General features: G+C 36.6%; 1 protein-coding gene across 3 annotated transcripts; it reads left to right on the top strand.

Moving 5' to 3' along the window:
* The first annotated feature begins 2097 nt into the window (after positions 1-2097).
* LOC143845881 (Peptidyl-tRNA hydrolase family protein) lies at positions 2098-22151 on the top strand. Of its 3 annotated transcripts, none has more exons than XM_077354290.1 (11): positions 2098-2423; positions 2510-2594; positions 2681-2748; positions 4124-4174; positions 4284-4357; positions 17934-17992; positions 18087-18157; positions 18563-19824; positions 19927-20126; positions 21251-21402; positions 21862-22151. In XM_077354290.1, exons 1-8 carry the CDS (start codon positions 2301-2303, stop codon positions 18692-18694), a joined length of 663 nt encoding a protein of 220 aa, XP_077210405.1. In that variant the 5' UTR covers positions 2098-2300; the 3' UTR covers positions 18695-19824; positions 19927-20126; positions 21251-21402; positions 21862-22151. The 3 variants fall into 3 exon arrangements, with proteins under 3 accessions (XP_077210405.1, XP_077210404.1, XP_077210403.1); XM_077354289.1 differs by having other exon boundaries at positions 2103-2423; positions 18081-18157; positions 21251-21385; XM_077354288.1 differs by having other exon boundaries at positions 2103-2423; positions 18081-18157.
* Positions 22152-22371: the final 220 nt, after the last annotated feature.

The following is a 22371-nucleotide window of genomic DNA, read 5'->3' as shown; positions in this document are numbered from 1 at the left end:
AACTTTAAAGTTCGGCTCTTATGAACCGAGCCTAAAAAGTTCACGAACTTGTCCAAGCTGAACTATACAAAGCTCGAGTTCGGCTCGTTTATTTGAATAGCCTAATTTTTGGGCTCGTGTTTGGCTCGTTTAGTATACGAACGAGCTCGAGCAGAGCTTTTAATGAGCCGATCCCAAACTCGTTCGTGATCCGGCTCAGTTCGTTTGCAGCCCTAAATATGGCATCTTTTGCTTTATATTTGTTTCTCAGTTTGTTATTTGGAAAGACTATTTCCCCCGAGTCATTGAATAAATGAATAACCGGCGATGCAACGAATAGAGGGTGGAGATAAAACAAAAAAAAAGGAAATAAGAGAATGAGCTGAAGAGCCCAAAATAATCTTTTGGACTATATAGGTCCTTCCAAGGTGAATAGAGTTGAAGCAACCAAGTGACCAACCGCCTCTAAATCGTACTCTAAAGGTAACTATTTCATCTCTTGCTCCTCAACTTTAAAAAAAATATTCAGAAGTCCTTAAATAGTCATAAAAAATCGACAAAAATGCCACCCTCCAAAAACTTTCAAAATCTTGTATGGGTGGGCAGTGTGAGGCACGACATGGTGGCGCAGTAGGCACTCCAGTCCAATTGTTCATGATGGTGAGGGCGGCACTTTGGGGGTGATTATGGAGCAAGAGGTCTACCAATCGGCACGGTTAAAGTAGGGGTCAACTCGGGTCGAGTTCAACCCGAAGAAAAAAAATGGGCCAGGTTAGGTTGAGTTTGGGTTGACTTTTCCCAACCTAGGTTGAACTACGGTTGGGTTTGGGCAGCCCGACATTTTTATGTCTTTTTTTTTTTTTTTTTTTTTTGTAAGTTTTAAACTCGGGTCGGGTCAGGTAGAACCTCGCTGGGTTGGAAATCGGGTCGGGTCGGGTTGTCCCCAACCCGACATGAGCTGCACCCCCAGGTTAAAGCTGATCCTGTTGGAAAAACTGTTGGTCGTGCCGGAGTTCGAGGGAAGGTACGTGCATTGGACGATGCTTGTCGGATTGTGCCATTGAGGCTTAAGGCATGGAATTAGGTTTTGGTTGATTATGGAACACATGGAGAGATTAGTGGAGGGAATTGCCGTCATAGTTGAGAAGTGAAATATATACAGATAAATAGAAGATAATCAGGGTTAGGGTTTTGAATGGAAGAAAAGCTTGTCGCTCTGTGAAGGAACCCAAGCTAAATAAAAAAAAGTTTGGTGGATTTAAACGAGGGAGGGAGGGAGATAAATATGAGATGGAATCTTCCACCTACGCTTCTAATCTTTCTCCTCTCTCCATACGAATATACGAAGGGCTTTTGAGAGGGTTTGATCGACCGAAGATTACGTTTCAAGTTTTTTTATGAAAAAAAGAGTGCAAGCCTGGCCAACACGACACAATTTAAGTGGGCCGCAGATCATGGGCCGTGTCATGTCTAACTCTCAGAATTGGTGGCCCATTTTGGCACAACCTGTGACCAAATCGTGCCGTGCTTGGCCAGTGGGCCACGTGGCTAAGAATAATTGTGCCGCCACGGCACATCCCATTTGACACCTTCAGTTATCATTATCGCGTAGAGAAGATTTACCAGGCCCACTCTATTTAGGGAGAGCTTAAGGCCACGTTTGGATACCCACAAGATTTAGATTTGGAATTCTCACATTTGTAGTTGAGATTTGGAACTGGATCAAATCCTTAGATTTCCAAATCAACTACAACAGTGAAAAGAACTTCGATTTTCCAAACCAATTCACTATTAGGTCGAGTGAATAAATGGATAGAGCTCTATGCTCCAATTATAGGGAAACTAGAAGTAACGGGCGGGCTTTTGTTCTTATTCTTAATTCGAATGATTACCCGATCTAATTAGATGTTAAAAATAGATTAGTGCCTGATGGGGAAAGGGTTCTCTTGTGAGTAGATTATCGATTCCTTTTTTTAACTAATCCTAACTATTAAATATTCTTTTCTTTCTCGATCATGGAGTGGAGACGAATGTGTAGAAGAACGGTATACTGATAATCGAGCATTCATACACACTTATGTATAGTATAAAAGCTCAAGAGCAGCAACATAGAAGGGTCCAATTTCCCGGATCAACGGGACAAGACAATTTTTGTGTCCTGCAAGGAGGTACAAAGAGCATGCGTGTGAGATCAAGACCGTTCATCTTGTAGTACGTCACAAGCAATAAATCTTATAACGAGACAAAAGCAGGGCCGCGTGAGTGTTATTTAACAAGGGTGGAGGCTTCATCAGAGGAGTGGGGATGCAAAGTAGAAGAGGATGGCCTTGAGCCGAATCATCTCAAAGCGTGGGTTTTGCAGTAGTGCTTCTCTCACTCATAGGCCATGGCTCTTCGTTGGTCTCGGAAACCCTGGAGACAAATACAAAGGCACCAGACACAACGTACTTTTCGAATCCTGTATTTCTTCTTAAACCCTAAACCCTAAACCCTCTTCTCTCTCTCATTCTCCTTCATGTGATGGAAGCAGGTAGGGTTCGAGATGATCGATGCATTCGCTGAATCGCAAGGGATTCCGGTAAATACTGTGCATTGCAAGGCTCTCTTTGGACAAGGTCCTCATTTTTCTCTTAATTTTGTTTCTTTTTCTTCATCTCCTTCTTTACCGTAAGGTTAATGGCTGTGAGATTTCTTCTTCCAGGTTTAGTTGGAGACACTCCCGTTTTGCTTGCAAAGCCGCAGACTTACATGAACTTGAGCGGTGAATCTGTAAGTTCAAATTGCAGTAAATTCTAGGGTTTCCTATCGATATCTCCCTGTTTGTTCGTTTTTGCTGCGTGTTATTATCTATCTTTTCATCTCTCAAAAATTTATTTTTGAAAGTCAAAATCGAAGAATAAGAAGAACTTACGTCAAAAGTAGATGATAATAAGAGCTTTATAGGATCTTATACAGAAGTTGCATATTGGAATTTCTCAATGTAGGGTCCATGAACTTGTTTGAATTTTTAGACGATTGGGAATAGGCCAACACACTTCAGATTTGAGGTTATATATCCAACAGGGGGATTGTTATAGGTGGATGATCTTTTTTTTTTCCCTTTTTTCCTATCCGTTCGGCTCTTTGATTGATAGTATGTTACTTTGATACTTTGATCTATCTCTTGGTGCTGAGGTATACTCTAGCAATATCCTCAATCTCAGATTCTATGTATCACACACCTTTTGTTAGATAATCTTATCGATGTCAGCCTAATACGCAGTGTATTCGTTGACTCAAAGCACAATCGGCAAGTGCAGGAACAAGTAAGGCTCACAATGTCCACCCGGAAAATTTCAAAACTTCATAGGGCTACATGGTCATTGACAATATCATTTTTCATTTCTTTCGCTGCTGAGTGTTGCGAAACTCTCTTGATATGCTCTTATGACCCTTAGACTTTACCAACAAGTATGGAATAAATAGGTGGATAACCGGCTATCCTAGAATCCATTCATTGGGTTGATGCTCTGGTGGTTCCTTGTCACCCCCGTGTCTTTACCAGTTACGACCAAGAGGGATTTTGGCTGTTCTCTGGTAGTTCTTTACAACCACCTTGGTCATTTTTTCCTTGGACTCCTTTTTTGTTGAATAAAACATTTCTGATATTTGTTCCAAAAAAAGAGAAAGTTCATAACTTCATCTGCACCTTTAGAAACATGCTTGAAAGAGATGAAAAATCTTGCATCTCTTCCTCTTTACTGGCAAGCCTCAATGAAGTGGAACTGGAACCAATTATTATTGCCCATTAAATAACATCAAGTGAGTCACCTTCCACAGTCAATGTACTGAAGATATTCCAAATGTTCCCATGCTCAGCTATCAAATATATGATACCTTCTGTTTATTGGTTGAAGTTGCCAAGTTCTTGACTTGAAGACTTGATAGAGAGGATTGATTAACAACATTTTAATTCATTTGTTTTTTTTGAAATATATTTTAATTCATTTGTGTGCATGCTAAGTTCTACAACAAGAAGCTTAATGGATAAAAGTGTTGGATGTATTCTACAATAGTTATTTGCTTTCAATATAGTTCTATGATTTTTTTTTAATTGGAAAATGACACTATATTTATTCATTTATTTTGGCTGCACTGATTGTAGGCTGGACCGCTTGGAGCATATTATAAGCTACCACTTAATCGTGTATTGTTGGTACATTTCTCTTTCAATTTTGTAAATAAATTTTGATTTCGGTTACTTTTGAGTTTGAATGAACAGAATATTTCTGAACCTTTCATGCTTATTGTCCCATAAACTGTAGATTTTTGATGACATGAACTTGCCATGTGGGGTTCTTCGTCTAAATCCAAGAGGAGGACATGGGGGACATAATGGGTATTAGTCAAAAAACTTTTTTCCATTTATTCCCAGAACTATCTTTTGTATTGTCAAATACAATATATATGTCCATCACAATTTAAGTAAATGTATGAAGCTACAAGGGGCCTTTTGGATACGACTCTGTGTTCATGGCAGTGAATGATGTGATACCAGTTGTAGAAATTTAAAATCTCTTAGTCTGTTGTGAATTTTGTTTTGCTTTTATTATTTTCTTTTTCTACTTTTACTTAAAAGCTTATTTTCTAGTTGCTCCCTTGCGAGAGATCGTGTGATGCAGCTCCCTAGTCCCTACATTGAGTAGGGAGCTGACCTGCAAGTTCTACTACTAAAACTGAATTCTAGTTCTAGAAGACCTCTCAAATCGGCAGTGAATGAGAGGATGAATCTTCACCCATTAACAACAACTAGTTAGAGGGGAATAGAAGTTAGAAACAAATGTATGTTCTATTACAGACAGGTAAACCGTGAACTACACTTTACATGGATCAGGCATATTTATGTAATTATGTGCAATTGTCTACAATAGCTTCTAATTTTATTCTAATTCCAAGAATAATTCAAACACTCAAAAAATTACGTGAATAATTCAACTGTAATTTTGCTTATACTTGTATTAAAATGTTTCTACTATTTTTAGATTTTCCTAAACAAAGAAATAATAATAAAAATTCCCAGCGTCAGAGCCGTACTACGAAATTGACACTTATTCCTTACTAAAAACTCTTTGAAAAGTCTTATAACTCATATATTAGAGCTTCTAATTTCTACCCACATTGAGACTCACTCAAACTCCCAATTTCCTGCAAACATTTCTTCCTTAATTGGAGTTATTCCAAATTGCTGGGTGTTACAAGCAAAAATTTCTTCCTTAATTGGAGTTATTCCACATTGCTGAGTGTTACAAGCTGTATGGTCAACACAAAATTGCGTTTTTGGAAAACCCATCAGATCATCTTATTCGGAAATACACTTTGAAAAGTCTTATTAACTCACACTTTGAAAAGTTTTATTAATTCCTTATTTAGAGCTTCTAAATTCTACTCACATCTAAGCTCACTCAAACTCTTTATTTCTTGCAAAAAATTGTTCCCTAATTAGAGTTATTCCAATTTTCCAAATTGCCGGTTGTACAAGCTGTGTGGTCAACACAAAATTGGGTTTTTGGAAAACCCATCTGATCATCCTACTCAGAAAAACACTTTGAAAAGTCTTATAGCTCCTATTTTAGAGCTTCTAAATTCTACCCACATCTAGGCTCGGCCAAACTCCCTATTTCCTGCAAACATTTCTTCCTTAGTTGGAGTTATTCCAAATTGCTGGGTGTTACAAGCTGTGGGGTCAACACAAATTTAGCTTTTTAGAAGGAGAGATGATTTTTTCACCCCCCATAGGATTATGCGCCCCCCTTTTAACGTGATTTTGAGCAACTTTAACGCTTTTTGACGTCAAATCAACTTAAAAGGGGGGCGCATCATTCCTACAGGGCGTGAAAAAAATCATCTCCCCCTATTAGAAAACCTATCAGATATTCTATTTAGATCAGGAAAAGGATTCTCGATTCTAAAAAATAAAAATGTAAATAACAGTCAAGTCCTTAGTTTTTTTTTGCCAAGGGATGTCAGCAAGATATCATGCTGAGCAAGTATGACCTCACATGGGTTCCAAATTCTCTTTCCCTCGTTCTTCTTCCCTCTCATTTAGATCCTTATAATCATTCGCTCTTTCTTCTTCCTCATGTATTTCCATATGGGCATGTTCGGATGTCCAGAAATTTTTTTCATAGAAAATAAAACTTTCCTGGAAATTTTTTAATGAATTCCTTTCTAGTGCTTGGTTTCTTATCATTCAATTTTTTTTGAAATTTTAAATTCTACTGTTTGGTAAATTGCTAGATTATTGGAAGTGAAAGTGTTTTAAATTTTCAAAAAAAAAAATAAAAAATAAAATCTACTGTTTGGTTGATGTTAGATACCATTTTCATAAAATAAATATATTAACAAAAATTAATAAATAATCTAACATTGAATAAGCAAGATGGGAGTTTTCTAGAGACAAATTTTTTGGATGAATATCTAGACAGTAGTCAATAATAAAGGTATTCACTTCAAGACTATGTAAACCATGCCATCATAATATAAAATGCTTTTTTTTTCCGAATGATAAAAGTAGGTTTCTCGGTTCATCCGTTGGGAGGTGGAAACCGTAGGGCTTATCTCTCATAATATAAAATGCTATACACACAATCTGCATAAAATAAAACCCATGCTCACACCATAGAGCAGGTTCAAATTTCATGTCAAACACATCAAAATGTCTCCATAAGACATGTTCAAATCATGTATACATAAATAAAATATGTTTAAAAGTAAATAAAAGTATATCGACCGAATACCTTCCTAAATTAGAAGATGAAGCTGCAACTATTAATGCATGACATGCCCGTTAAGCACTAAGAATATGATCGATTTGTTCTCATTCTCACATAAGAAGTCAAGTTCCTTCAAGCAAGTATTGCCGTGGATGCATGAGATCTTCTTAATCTCCCCATAAGAGATCTTAACTTTACTTTTCCTGGCCACAATAGCTTCCATTTGCTCAGATAACTAAGCAGAATCCATTCAAAAAAAGAAAAAAAGTAATAAGATAACTCATCAGAAAATGCAGAATAGGTTGGATATAATATATTGGTTCTTATTGGCCTCTAAAAAGAAAGCGAGAATAACATTATCTCTTTCAATCTAATCTTAAAACTTGCCTATGCCAACAAATGTCATTTCATTGCTTCTAAACTCCTACATTGCTTACACCAAAGCTGCCACAAGATTGCATCCTTCCCGTTGGGGCGCTTTTCAGTGGCTAACCATCTAGAACAATTTTGCTTCAATTCATTGATCCAATTGACATAATGGGGTCGTAGAAGTAGTTCTTTATCTTTCCACATCAAAGTCACATTTAAAGAAATGACGAGAGGTAGATTCTGGCTTTTTTTTTTTGGCATGAGACACACCTTGAAACCCCTCATGTGTTGTTTGAAATCAGCCACTAAGGGTGTTAGTCGAGAGAGATTTTAGTGACTTTTCGCGAATCTGATGAGACCCGCATTAGTCGCGCATGACATTTTTTAAGAACTTATACTAGTATGCATTTGTGGGCTCCTCTAATGTTTCTGAATAAAGGGAATATTTATAGGTCTAAATAATGGGTAAAACTCGGATTTTTCTTTGATAGATATTTTTACGTTGTTAGAACCTGAATGTCAAAAAATGTTATATGACTTGTATATTTATATATATAATATATACTGCAAAATATAGCAATCTCATCAATAATAACACCAAAATACCTCAAAGGACACGGACGAATGTAGTTCAATCTCCTACCGACTAACCAAGACAATCTACACCATAGTTTCAAAAATACCTCAAAGGACACGGACGAATGTAGTTCAATCTCCTACCGACTAACCAAGACAATCTACACCATAGTTTCAAAACTCCTCCGCATCATCGTGTACTCCCTTGAGTTGACTGTCTTTTACCCATGCCACCTTTTTGTTTGAGTCCGCATTTTGCCCTATAAAGTCAATGAAAACTCATTTGACTCGAGTTATGACCACACCAACTAAGCACTTAGGCGCGTCAACTAAGTACTCATACCGCGTTGTGCCGAGTCGACTAGGATTTTCTTTGGCCGTGTTTTGACCCTTTTTCGCGTTTTGAAACGTTGATCTACACAGATCCCCATCAATATCCAATATTAACTGCCTATTCTTCCAACCAACTCTTCAATTTTTCCTATTACGAAAAATTAATAATAAACTAACAACTACAATTTAGGTCATCATTAAAGAAATTTAAATAAGATAAACAATGGAACATAACATTTTTAATGACCAATTGTATGACATCTAATCTTGTCACATCCTAATGGCCATATTATCGTGCATTGCAATGCTTTGCTCAAGTTGTTGAGTCTGAGTTTACAATCCTCTCGTTAAAATCACAATCATCGCCATCAGTTGACATTATGGGGTATTTTTTTCTGTGACTCATCTGGTGGGAACTCATCACTGCTGCATTTCGTCCTTAATTAGTTTTGCAAAGCACATGCCATTACTAACTTCATTTGTGATTTATAAAGGTGGGATGGTTGAACCTTAAATATGATGAAATGAGATTTGAATATACGAAATATCCACTTAACTACATTCCTTAGCGATGAATATCGATGATTGAACACCTCTTTGGGATATCGTGTACCACGATATAGGGATAATGATCGAACCTTATTTCGATATCCGACATCGACTAAGTAAAACTTGCCTACATAATTGACCAAATTTATTATTTGAAGATATTGTTAAATGATCTTCTTAAAAATATAATGATTTTCTAATTTTTACCCTCTGGTACTCTAAGATTGTTACGCCTTGTCAAAGCATCCTTCAACACATGATGTGATCCGACCGTTGGATCACCATTTTATTATGTTTGCACTTATTTATTTTGGTTTATTTGGACTTATTTGATATTATTGGATTATCCTAGATGTGGAGGATGTCCACATCATCTAGGGCCCACCCTTGCGCACACCACTTTTGCCTTTTACCCTTTTGTTTAGCTAGTTTTTCCTATAATGCCCTTATGCTACGCTAGTTTTTCCTATAATGCCCTTATGCTACTAATTCTTCTTCTTTGTGAGTTGGGGTATGACAGTCTTTTCACTTTCTTTTAAGTGAGCTAGCAAAGGGGCCCACCAACAAAGCAATATAAAAGAGATAGCAAGAGGGGAGAAAACCTAGTTTTGAAACATTGTGAAGAAAAAGAAGAAAAGAGGAGCCGACGGCCTCCCTTCTCTAACACGCCCTAGGGCGTCACTATCTATCCCCTTCTTCCCTTCTACAAGGTGAGTTCTCCTTCTTCCTTCCTTTGTTCTTCTCCCTCTTTCTCCACCTGTCTCTCATCCCTCTCTCTGATCTCTCTCCTATCTCTCACTTTTGTTACCTCTAACTCTCTCATGCACTCTCTCTTTCTCTTCCCTCTTGATCTCTCTATTTCTATTACTCCCTCTATTTCACACTTTCTTGACTCTTATCTCGTTATCTTCTTCTCTTCTTGATTTCTTTCTCTTATTTTCTTTCCTCAACCCTATTTCGAAATTTATTTGTGGGAGCACTGCTGTCCGGAGTTTTGGAACGTTGCAACAGGTTTCTCCCCCATTCTCTTGGCCTCTTTGCTAGCGAGATTTAAAGTGAAAGGACTGCTGCATTTTTATGGTGAGATTTTCCCTTGATTTCAGCCCTTTTAGAACCCTTTTGCCTTTGAAAACCTGCAGGAACTTTACCCATAAGTTACCCTTGCATATTTTTGAGCCTTTTATCATTTTCTAATAAAATTTTGGCCCTAAATCTTTCTTTTCTGTTATTGACAGCAATGAATCAGTGAATAAATTTAGTTATTTGAGCCTTAAAATCCAATCTTTGAGTCTTTTATTTGATATGTTCAGTAACTGCTCGAAGTAGAAGTATTTATCATTGATGGTCCGTTGCTTACAGTTCATTTCATGCTTTATTTATGCTGAGATTTACTATTAAATGTTTTTCCATTTGTTTATGGATTATGGATGGTTGTATGGATATGAAAATTTGGTCCCATTGAGCTCCTAAAATCCTGGTTGTTATTTGCGAGCCTCCGGGTTTGCACCAACACACGCGCCTCGGTCATAAATCCTTTCCAACCAGCGAGCACGTACATGAATAGGAAATCAAATGTATATGCCATTAAGACATTTGAGAGAGCTTACCCTTTCGTTTGTGATAAGCAAGTATGTCATCGTCACTGACCGTAGTTGGAATATAAGTTCCGTTGAGGGCTCCAATATAATCTTCGTGTCAATCAAGGAATTAGTGACAAGAAAGTAGCATGGTTTTAAATTTCGACCGAAATCCGAAATTTCGGGTTTTGGGCGAGAGCGAAATCGAAATCCCATATACTTGAAACGTTACTTTATTTCGAAATTTCGACCGAAATTTTGCTTATCCCGAAATTTAAGGGATTTCACCCAAAAATCTAAGATTTTATCTTTATTTAATATTATCCCAAAATTTTGGGCGAAATTACCGAAATTTCAAAGCAGATAAAATATACTTTATTCTATTTCGTCGGATTTCGAACAAAATTTTGAAATTTCGGCCCAAATTTCGGCTTCGGTGAGGACCGAAACGCATTTCGAAACTGAAATTTGAAACCATGGAGAGTAGAATAATTATTGAAAAACAATAGAACAATATATACATTTAAGGATTCTGATATAAATTTGATGATACTTACCTTAAAATATGAGTTCCGATAGGCATCATTCAAGATATTCTCAAAAGTGCTACTTGAGGACGGGCCATCATGTTAGCCCTAATGCTATCATCACATTTAATGCTTTATTGAAGTTTGTACGTAGTTGTTCGATCTATGCGAGAAAATCACTCTTTACTAAGATAGTACGTCTTATTTTGTCCAACGATAAGTTAAAATGTCATCACAATTTCTTTTAGAATTATGTGCTTTGTATGAAATATTAGTGCACCCTCTTTTAATATCCGGCACAATTTCAAGATGACGTCTGTATACATCCTATACATCTCATGAAATTCAATTGGTGGTGCCTCTAGTTTATTCATAAGATATACATAACATTTTAAATTAATTGGATGACGATGTAGGTTGGACAGTGAGAGTGGAGAGCAAATGATGCCATGAGTAGGGCTCTGTGACTCATAATTCTAACGTTTCTATAGTCATCCGTGGATGTACAATTGGATGACCCTGAAATACATATGATACCTACGACAATCAAAGTAAAAATTCATGCCAAACATTTATATTATGCATATACAAACATGAATCTACCATATATATATATATATATGTATATATAAACGAATCAACAAAGAAAGATCTTAAGAACAAAGCATCTTTTAGCACAAATAGTAATACAACAAAATGAAGAAAATGAATTGTCTTATCAAATCGTAACTCCCAACAAATAAAAAATCCACAAAAATCTCCACAACACTATAAATCCATAAAAACCCAAGAATCTAAATAAATAAATTTACCTCATGCTCTCAACTATGAGCTTCTCTTTCAGTTATTTATCTCAAAATATTCCTACGAGTCTATACTTCAATCCCTATAAATTGCTCTTTTACCTTTGATGTATTTAAAAACTCATGGGCCGTAAAACGTAGGTCTCGTTCTAGGTTTGGAATCTCATATAAAGCATCTAGTCAATTGGCACGAGTGACTTCTTTTGGATTAATGACCTTCATTTTACTAATTAGGTTAGCAAATAAGTCTACCGACACTTCATTGATGTCGTGCCCTTTGACATTATGAAGTGCCTTTCTTCATATCTATGCTTTCGTTGCCTTTATGATGTGGTAGAATGGCTAGCAGGCACTTGTGATGCTGCATCTGCAACAAAGTCATCTCCCACATTGCCTATATCCTAATCTAATGTAATGTAATCAAATTCGCTGCTTATATTCGCGTCGCGTCTGAAACATTTACAACATTTGAACCAACTGCAAAACTGTGTTTATGATCATTTTCAAGTCCTTGAATTCCTCATCTGATTTCACTTTACTGATGGTAGTCGATGGGTGAGCCTATATTTAAGAAATATTTTTTTTTCTTAAATATGGAACATGTATAATATAATAACCTTGAATAATGTTATGCTATTACCGCAATATAAGCATCCAAACATCCTTTGAGACTGTAATTTATTTAATAAACAGGTCCAACTAAATTCTTGATGTCATTAATTTCGCAATCTGTTTGTATACACTTTGAGACATTTTCATAAGTTTTGTTACATTCAAGTTTTGGATTCAATCCTGGAAGGACTTTAGCAGTGATGAGGTTTTTAGAAAAAGACCTATCACTTTGTCTCGCCCCATTATTGGCTTAATCCACTAATATCCTTAGTAACTTTAGAGATTCTTAAGCACTCTATTGCTTCGTATGCTCCCTTATCTCTTGGTGGCTTTGTCATCTAAAAGTTCTTAAAGTATAAAAGGTTTTGGTAAAATGATACGTAATAAAATCAAAATACCTAATTCCCTATACGATCTATCAAATTAAATGAGACCAAACCAACTATCAAATCAAGATTGTCCCAGTAGTTGACCTTACCTTGAATATCCATAGTCCAAAAAACACTATCGTTGGATGATCACAAGGGTCCCATGTACAGGAGGTCAACCAATGAAATGAGGATTTTCAATAATAATTATATTAACTGTATTTATATGGCATGTTTTAGTAGTTGAAAACTAAACTTGAATGTATTTCAAGGCTCAACTACCTTTTTGTGAGCAATGGTGATTATATAACCATGATTGCCATATAAATTACTGGCCAAAGGTATTGTTGATAATATAGCCTCAAGTAAGCATATGAACAATGCTATATGACGTTGCAAATTAATTGCTACCATGATTGGTACCCAAATGCTTTCTGATGAGCTGAAGTTGATCATAGAAAAGGAATGCATAGAACCTGAAAAAGAGTCTGACTAATGGAGGGCTCCTATCCGAGTAAGTTGAGAGTGGAGCCAAATCGAATTCTTTATAACATGGAAATATGAGCGCAGGCTTTTGGATTTTGCTGCGAAGGGGAAGCCTTACCTTGGATATCCATAGTCCAAAAAATGCTATCCTTACATGATCATAAGGGTCCCATGTATGGGAGGTCAATCAATGAAATGAGGATTTTCAATAGCGATTGTATGAACTGAATTTATATGGCATTTTTTAGCAGTTGAAAACCAAGCTTGAATGTATTTCAAGGCTCAATTACCTTTTTTTGAGCAATGGTGAGTATCTAACCATGATTGCCATATAAATTACAGGCCAATGGTAAGGTTGATAATAAAGCCTCAAGTAAGCATATGAGCAATGATATATGACGTTGTAAATTAATTGCTACCATGATTGGTACACAAATGTAAAAGATAGAAAACGAAATCAATCTTTTTTATGAGCTGGAGTTGATCATAGAAAAGGAATGCACTCGAATACAGAACGTGAGAAAGAGATTCTTGGATTGGATTGACCTTTTACAAAGGGCTTTTAAAACCGGCATTTCGAGAGTTTAACTGAGAGCATATTTAAATAAGTTGAGGCATTTCGAGAGTTTAACTGAGGGCACATTTAAATGAGTTGTGCCACTGTTTTTTCTATGGCTAAAAGAAGAATGGATGAACGAAATGGAAATGGGAAGAAACCCCATTTTCATGGGGAAGTGAGATCTTGAAATATGATCGGCACATCATCTTTGCACAGAGTTTTCTCTGAGCGTGTCCCCGATTTGGCCCCATCGAAAAGCTCATAAGTCAGTCCATTGCATCCTTGCCATACAATCTTTATCCCATTAACCAGTCGATGAGGGATCACGCCATGCAATCTCTATCCCATTAACCAGTTGATGAGGCAAGCAGAATCAAACATATTGTAAATTAAATAGTAAAATAACTAAGAAATTCAGTTAATGATGCAAACAGTAACCATCTCTAGAAAAAGTGAACCACGTAAAACCCATAACAATAACCTAGAATATACAAACCAATTGCAAATTAAATAATAAAATAATTGACGGCAAGAACAACCAATTAATGACGGTGACCTTTTACTTCATTATTTACCATTTTGCCAGAACTTTTTATACATTATTTAGGAATATTATTTATTTATGAACTTTTTCTAGATGTCAAAGCCATTAAGACGCAATGGTGCTTATGAGCGATAGAGTGCTTAAGAATCTCGAGTGGTACTAAGGATATTGATGGATGTGGCCAATAATTGGCGGAGACAAACTGCTGAGTCTTTCCAAGAATCCCATCACCACTAATGTTTTTCCAATATTGAATTCAAGACATCAATGTAAGAGAACTTATGACCATACTATGAAGAAACTCAGAGTGTAAACGAGAATATACAAACCAATTGTGGAATTAATGACATGAAATTTAAGATTTGGTTGGAACTCATTTATTAAAAAAATTACAGCCCTAGAGAAAGTTTATGATGCTTATATTGCGGTAATAGCATAATATTTTTCAAAGTTATTATATTATAATATGATATAAAATTATAAGGATATCTAAGGAAATTTTTTCTTGCTTCGATACGTGCCCCACTTGGAGGCTGCCAACTATAGAGTAATGGTATTTGAGAAATTCGAGGATTTGAAGACGATCATGGGACATTGTAATTGGTTCAAATGTTGTACAGGGTTTCAGAGGCGGGCGTGAATATGTGTAGAATTTGATGATATTATATTGGATGATGACATAAGCAATGGGGTAATTGACTTTGTTGCAGATGCATTTTCATAGGTGCCTGCTAGTCATTCTGTTACATCATCAATGCAGAATGCATAGATTTGGGGGGTGTACTTCATTTCGACAAAGGGCACGACCTGTTGTTGACATCAATGAAGTGCTTATAGATTCATTTGCTAACCTAGTGAAATGAAGGTCCTTAATCTGAAGAACGCCACCTATGTCAACTTGCTAAATGCTTTGAATGAGATCCCAAGCCTAGAACGTGGCATACCTTAGAGGCTCTTGAGTTTTTAATTACACCAGATCCCAAAGAGCATTTTATAGGGATGGACGTAGACTTAGAATATTTTGAGATAGATGTCTGAAAATAGAAGCTCGTAGCTGAGAGCGTGAACAAAAATTTGTTTATTTAGACTCCTAGGTTTTTATAAATTTGTGGTATTGTTGAGATTTCCTTTATTTGTTGGATATTCTGATTTGATAAGTCAATTTATTTGTTTCATTTTGCTATATTGTTATCTAAGCTAAAAGATGCTTTGCTCTTATGATTTTTCTTTATTTTTTGGTTTATTTATTTATGTATATACTTGGTGGATTCATTTTTTGATATGCATAACATAAGCTTATAGCATGGCTTCTTACCTTGGTTGCCGTAGATATCATGTATATTCTAGAGTCATCTGGTTATTTTTCCGAAGAGTATAGAAAGGTTAGAATTATGGGTTACACAACTCTACTCATGACATCATTTCCACTCCACTCTTATCGCCTAACCCTAGATCATCGTCCAATTAGTTCGAAAGGTTATGTATATTGTATGAATAAACTAGTTGGGCTACCACATATTGAATTTCTCGAGACGTATTCTTGAAATTGTGTCGGATATTAAAAGAGAAGACCCTAATATTTGATACAAAGCACGTAATTGCTGAAGATATGGTGATATTCTGTTAGTAAAGATTGATTTGCTAGTACAAACTTCAATAAAGTCTTAAATGCGATAATGGCCTTAGGACCTAGCATGATGGTTCGTCTTCCAACTAGCAATCCTAAAAGGATTTTGAATAATGCCCGTTGGAACCCTTATTTTAATGCAAGTGTTATCCAATTTATATACTGCATTGAAGCTATCGACGAAACTTGTATTCCAGCTATGGTCTGTAAGGATGGCACACTTTATTATCTTAATCGAAAGGGTCAATTATCTCAAAATGTCTCAGTGGCATGTACATTTGATTTTCCATTCATATATGTGCTCGTCATTTGGGAAGGGTCTACGAATGATGCACACATGTCGAATGATGATTTGACAAGGCGTAATGGTCTTAGAGTACCAGAGGGTAACAACTGGATAGTTACCATCTTTTTACATAAAGTATTTAATAATATTTTCAAACGATAAATCTGCTCAAGTAAGCAAGTTTTACTTAGTGACTAATGTTGTTCGGGATGCCCCATGGACTGGGATTGTAAGTAAACCGACTCAAAGAACGAATACCTACGACTGAACTGGTCACTTGGCATATAGTCTTCTCAAAGAAGTCAAGGTTAACACCTAGGAATAACTTATTTGCCGAATCAAGGGCTGGTGGATGCCGAATATCCAAACAAGGATCAGTTCATGGCTCCATATCTTGGTATAAGCAATCACTGAAAGAGTATGATGCCCAACATCAATGGCCCCAAATTCCCAAAGTGGTGTTTAATCATTGACATTCATCGCTAAGGAATGCAATTTAGTAGATAGTTGGTCTTCATTATATTAAAAGTTCAACCACCCTATCCTCCTTATATACAACATAAATGAAGTTAGTAATGGGATGTTGTGCTTTGCACAACTACTTGAGGGAATGCAACAGTGATGAGTTCCTAGTGGATGGGTCAGAGGAAGAAACACCTCATAATGTTCTAAACAATGATGGGGATTGCAAACTTGGACTCAACTACTTGAGCTAGGCATTGCGATGCGAGATAATATGGACATCAGGATGTGGGAAGATTCATTACGTTATACAAATGATCATTTAGAGTGGTATGTTTCATTATTTATCTCATTTCAATTGCTTTCCTAATGAGTTCAATTTTAGTTGCTAACATATTATTAGTTCTTTCTTAATAGGAAAAATTGAAGAGTTACCTGGAAGAATATGCAGTTTATATTAGATCTGTGCGTGGATTGCCTTGGTTGGTCGATATGAGATTAAACTACATTTCTCTATGTCATTTGTTGCATTTTGGTATCATTATTGATGAGATTGCTATTTTTTTTTTTTGAAAAGTGACTATTGTATTCATACCATGAAATATACATGGGGACCAGTTATCCCACCAGAAATTACATAGTATGATGGTCCAGGAGCATACTCCAGGATCCCAAAAGAAAAAGCATAAAAGACTGTATGCAAACTTCCTCCAACACCTAACAGAATTCCACCGTCATCTAAACTTCCTTTCACATCGACCCTTCCCAGAAACCTTCCACTATGCCTTCCAAATACATCCAACAACAAAAGCACCATATAGCCCCCACATCATCGAAACCAAGGAGTTAATATGCCTTGAAATGCCTCAAGATCCTAAAGCGTTTTTTCACCCAACTTGGTAAAGAAGAACACTCATGGGTAAGAATGGTTATCTAAGGGAGAAAATCTCTCCTTAGTTGCGAAGGACAGTGTCCTTCAAGCACGCTCAGATAGACCTAGTTACCCATCCTTAATTTTCCATTGAATTTTTGAAGTGGATGTTCTAATAAGGTAAAATTATCAAAGTAAAAGTCGAGTTTTACCCTATAGTTGGGCCTAGAAATCATTCTTTATTCAGAGACAATAGTGGGGCCCACAAATGCACACTAATATTTTGATCCATTACTAGGGTCCACAAATCCATAGGGTAATAGTAAAAATGAATATTAAACCTCCAAGACTTCGAAGTCATGTACTTGTTGATGACAAACGTGCGGTTTTAATGTCCGAGTAACTCTAAAAGTTATGACTGAAGACTCTTTCTAAAATTGTGTGTAAATCTTGCAGAATGTTACACCTCTTATAATTTTTCCCAGCTGAAGAGCCTCATATCTTTGATTTCACATACACTGCACATCTCCTTAATAGCAAGGAAATGAGGAGCTTAATATCTTTTGAGTCTACTATTTCTGCATCCTGCCTATTCTCTATAATTTTTACTTGTAAAGCTTGTAGCCCATTACAGCTCTCACTAATTTTCTCAGACTGAAGAGTGTGATATACCATTTCCATGGGAACAGAGAGTTTGCTCGACTACGAATTGGTTGGTTTGAAGTTCCAATTTGCCTTATTTTATCTATTAAAATCATTTGTTTTTAGTGACCAAAATTTATGGGTACTCTCTTGTTAAGGTATAGGAAAACCACCTGGGCAAATGGATCCCAAAGCTTTCTTGCTTCAAAAATTCAATGCAACTTCTCGTGAGCGAGTAAGTAGATGATTTCCCTCTTCATTACCCTTCAAAAAATGTAGATGATTTTTTTTTCTTGTTCACATAGAGCACAGCCGAGTTTACTTCACTTTTGCAGGGGTTTTAGCTTTCAATTTCATGAAAATTACCTATTTGAATCTCCTATCAGTAACTAAAATTCTGAATTTTAAATTGAAATAATGAACTTCAAATTCTTGGGGTGACAATTGCACCCCGTAGGATTTTTATTATTAGTTAATGTGCCTATTTATTAAGTATGCAACTTCTCATGCTTGTATTGAGATCTCAATTACAGGCCTATTCATTCATTTCCCTTGTGTAGATTAAGGATTGTCTCTCTTTATGGATTTGTGAAATGAAACCTTGGTGTCCATTCTAACATGTCATCTGGTTTTGCACAAGATTGATGCTGCTTTGCAAGAAGGGGTTGGCATATTGAAGTCCCTCATATCCCATGGCTTGACAGAGAGTGCTAGATGTTTCAACACAGAACAAAAGTACAAACATGCAAGATTACAAACATTGCAGACCTGAGTAATTAACTTTGGGTGTTATCTTAAGGCTGCAATGTTAGACTCTTGTCAGTGTGGGCCTCATATATCTGAACATAGAGAAAGCACAATAGCTGAAAGAGATACCAGGAATGTCTAGAACATTGTGATGAACAGTGTGTGAAATATAGAGGAAAAGAAGTCTCGGAAGATTTGGAATTGGAAACGGCACGACCAAAGTGGAGGGCATTTTCCCTGAACTCCTGAAATGAAAGAACTGTGTCGTCAACCTCCTTGATTTAGAGGGGTCAACCATGGTAGGACTAACCCCAAGATTACAACCCAATTGAACTATATATGTTTATCTTCCATTCCAATGAATGTTGCTTTTGTACCAAATCCAAGCATTTGTGTATCATATCTCATGGTATTTCTGATAAGCATTCTGATTTGTGTCTAATTAGATCTTTTGTAGTTCGAACCATGGTTTTAAATTTCGACTGAAATCCGAAATTTCGGAAATTTTGGGAATTTCGTTGAAATTTATAATAAAATAACAATTTTTTACGCCCGAAATTTTGGGATTTAGGATAACTCCGAAATTTTAGGTGAAACGGAAATTTAAAACCATGGTTCAAACTGATGATAAATTTGGACCATCTTCTCGATTTGGTTCCGTTTTATCCGATGTCCCTAAAGAGACATAACTGGGTTTTCGAGACTAATTCTTTCAGGATTCTCTCTCACCTCCTAGTATTGCTTGTCATGTTGTTTCATCTGGTCATGATACCACTGTTAGAATTTGATCCTTAGGTATATAAAATCTCATACATACTATAGTAGTTGTTGACTTTTTATGTGAAAAAAGTCTTTTTGTAATTCAAACTTACAATGGGGTGTTTTTAGTCATTATATGTATGCTTTTGGGCTTCTCATTCAAATTACTTGGGCTTCCCTCCAAAAAGACTAAAGTGATGAGAAAACTTTAGTCCTAGATGGGAAGTGTGAGAGGATGAGAGTGGCCATATATATACTTTCACTCTCTCTGCCTTGTGAATGTGCAAGAGGTCATGGGGATCCTACGCGCACGGATCACCCAACTTTTTCATCCAGAACAACTTATTTCTGGCAAGGAAGATGCTGCTAATAATTTTGCCAGAGGACATTATACTGGTAATTTTTTGTCCTCCTTCTAAGCTTCAAGGTCTATTTGAGTGCAATGCTTATTTTACACATTTTTTTGGGTTTAAATTGGTTTTCGTTTATGAGTTGCAGTGGGGAAGGAAATTGTTGATCTATGCCTTGACCGGGTGCGGAAATTAGTAGATAATTGCACTGGTTTGCAAGGATTTTTGGTTTTTAGTGCTGTTGGTGGTGGCACTGGACCTGGTTTGGGTTCCTTACTGTTAGAGCGTTTATCCGTAGATTATGGGAAAAAGTCAAAACTTGGGTTCACCATTTATCCATCTCCACAGGTAACAATACTTCACGGGACCTTTTAAACTTTTGAGTTTATGTTGAATCATTTTGGATGTCATTTTCTTTATCTTACACACAAGGGGCATTTTAGTCTCTCAACATATTACCTTTATGTTATTGTTTTGCTTTAATAGTAGGATATAAGCCTTTATGGCCAGACACAGAGACACACATATTGGAGATTGGGGATAATGCTCCCATTTCCCAAAACCCGGGAGTGGATTTATACGGATATGGGTATCCAATGTAATATCTATTGTTGATACTGGTTACAAATGCCACTGTTTAAAAGCTCCTTGAGTCAACTATCTACTCGCCCAAGTCGATTCCCGTTTACCTTTGTTCAGTTCTCGTCCCGGGTCCAAGTTTTGCACATAGAAGCACGAAGTGGGTGAAGGGAGCGGGGGCGGGGGCGGGGGCGGAGAAGCGTGGGGTCTAGAAGAGTCCAAGGTTGGGAGCGCCATGGGAGCGTTAATGTAATATTTTCATCATATGTCTTTCAAAATTCAAAGTACATAAGAAATAGTAATTTTTAACTTTCTTCATATAAATCTTTCAAAATTTAAGTACATCAAAAGTAGTAATTTCTAACTGTCTTCATTTTTATGTTCTCTTTCCTCATGCCTTCTGAAGAGTTGCTTCCTGGTTGCTCTAATGAAGTACTTTGAACAGTTGGAGGAGTTTGATACAAGTAAGTTGGTGAGGGGGTTACAAATAGAGGAATAGGGGAGGGGGTTGGGATCGCAATGGGAGTGGTTTCCATCTCTTCCTTGGAAGCTCCTTCCGAAGGAGCGCCGAATCAAGGTTCCGAGTCGGGAACATCACCCCGAGGGAAGATTCCTGCCTCTTAGGTTTTGACCTACCAAGTCAATTAGAACACCTTTGACTCACCTCGGGTAATGATAAATTTAGCGCGCCAATCATTGACCCGTCCGGGTTGATTCTACCCGGGTCCCAACAGTTTGTTGATCGATAAGCTGTAAAAATCCAGTCTACGATGCCACAGTTTCTCTTCTTGTTTTTTTTTTGGTTTGAATGGAACAATCCAAATGAGAAATGCTGTTTTTGTTTTGTCTTTCTGTTTCCTTTTTCTCAGTTGATATGGATGGTGGAATTGCAGGTGCCCAACCGGTATCAAGTGCGGAATCAACTATCAGCCTCCGACCGTGGGGCAGAGACATGGTTTTTTGTGCAAAATTCGCAGAAAGATTGAGCCTTTTCCAGTCTTTTTATGCTCAATCCTCATCTTTCAGAGGTGCTCTTTACAAAATCGTCAGTTCCTTTTCCTTCTTCTTTAATAACTCTCCTTTTACCTATTTTCAGCTTCACAGCCCCAAAACTTGGGAGTTTATTTATTATCTCTTCCACCCATCTCGTCTTTTTTTATTTATTTCTCTGTCTCTTTTTTTACTTCAAAACCCAATACTAATTATCCAAAAAATTTATCCTTCCCTATCCATCTCGTTTTGTGTCTTTCTTATACTATTTGTTTGGCTTTAAAATCCAATTTCGTGGTTTTATTCGAATTTTTATTTTCTCACTTCTTTCTTCTGTCTTATTTTTGCCATTTTCTGCTCCAAAACCCAACTTCATGACACTTCTCTGTTTTTTTCGCCTGCCAAAAGTTGGAATTTTAATCTATCCATACCCTTCTACTCTTTTCTTTTTTTGCCATTTATTACTGTTTTTCTAGCTTCAGACCCACACTCTGGGTATTTATTTAATTTTCAGGTCGTCCAAAGTTGATTAGTTTCCGTTCTCTGCATCAAAACCCGGATTTTCGAAAGGTTTTTCCAAACAAAATGGAGTGTAATTTGAAGAGATGCAATGTGGATGTGGAGGTCAATGGCGGGGTCGTTCTTCCTGCCACAGAAGATCACTTGGAAGAAGCTATTGGAGCAATCAAAGAAGGGAAAGTAATCGCCGTGCCAACAGATACCCTCTACGGATTCGCTTGTGATGCCTAGTACGAGATGACACTCTTTTTCTATCAAGGTTTTAAATTTTGGTTCGTTTGGAAATTTCGGTCGAATTCCTATAAAATTAGGGAAACATATGCAAATGATAGAATTTAAAGATAAAACTTCAGGAAATGCTAGAATTAGGACAAATACACACTTAAACAATCATATTAGAATAACAACCATTCAAAATAGTTTAAAAACATCGAAGTATCGAACACCTAGTGACATGCACTGTCACCCATGTCTGATAATATAGTACACACCAAATTTCACAATC

This window comes from Tasmannia lanceolata, unplaced genomic scaffold (genome assembly GCF_043159265.1).
Source record: "Tasmannia lanceolata isolate RefF3 unplaced genomic scaffold, GAP_Taslan_0.1 ptg000015l, whole genome shotgun sequence".
NCBI lineage: Eukaryota > Viridiplantae > Streptophyta > Magnoliopsida > Canellales > Winteraceae > Tasmannia > Tasmannia lanceolata.
The sequence above is the reverse complement of the archived record's forward strand: the minus strand, read 5'-3'. Positions and strand labels throughout refer to the sequence as shown.

Bases quoted from the DNA above. Each gene is read 5' to 3' on its own strand.
- LOC143845881 (XM_077354289.1), top strand. From the start codon at position 2,301: ATGGCCTTGAGCCGAATCATCTCAAAGCGTGGGTTTTGCAGTAGTGCT. The intron at 2,424-2,509 runs GTACTTTTCGAA...TGATGGAAGCAG, and splicing joins ACAAAGGCACCAGACACAAC to GTAGGGTTCGAGATGATCGA. The intron at 4,358-17,933 runs GTATTAGTCAAA...TAATTTTCTCAG, and splicing joins GGACATGGGGGACATAATGG to ACTGAAGAGTGTGATATACC.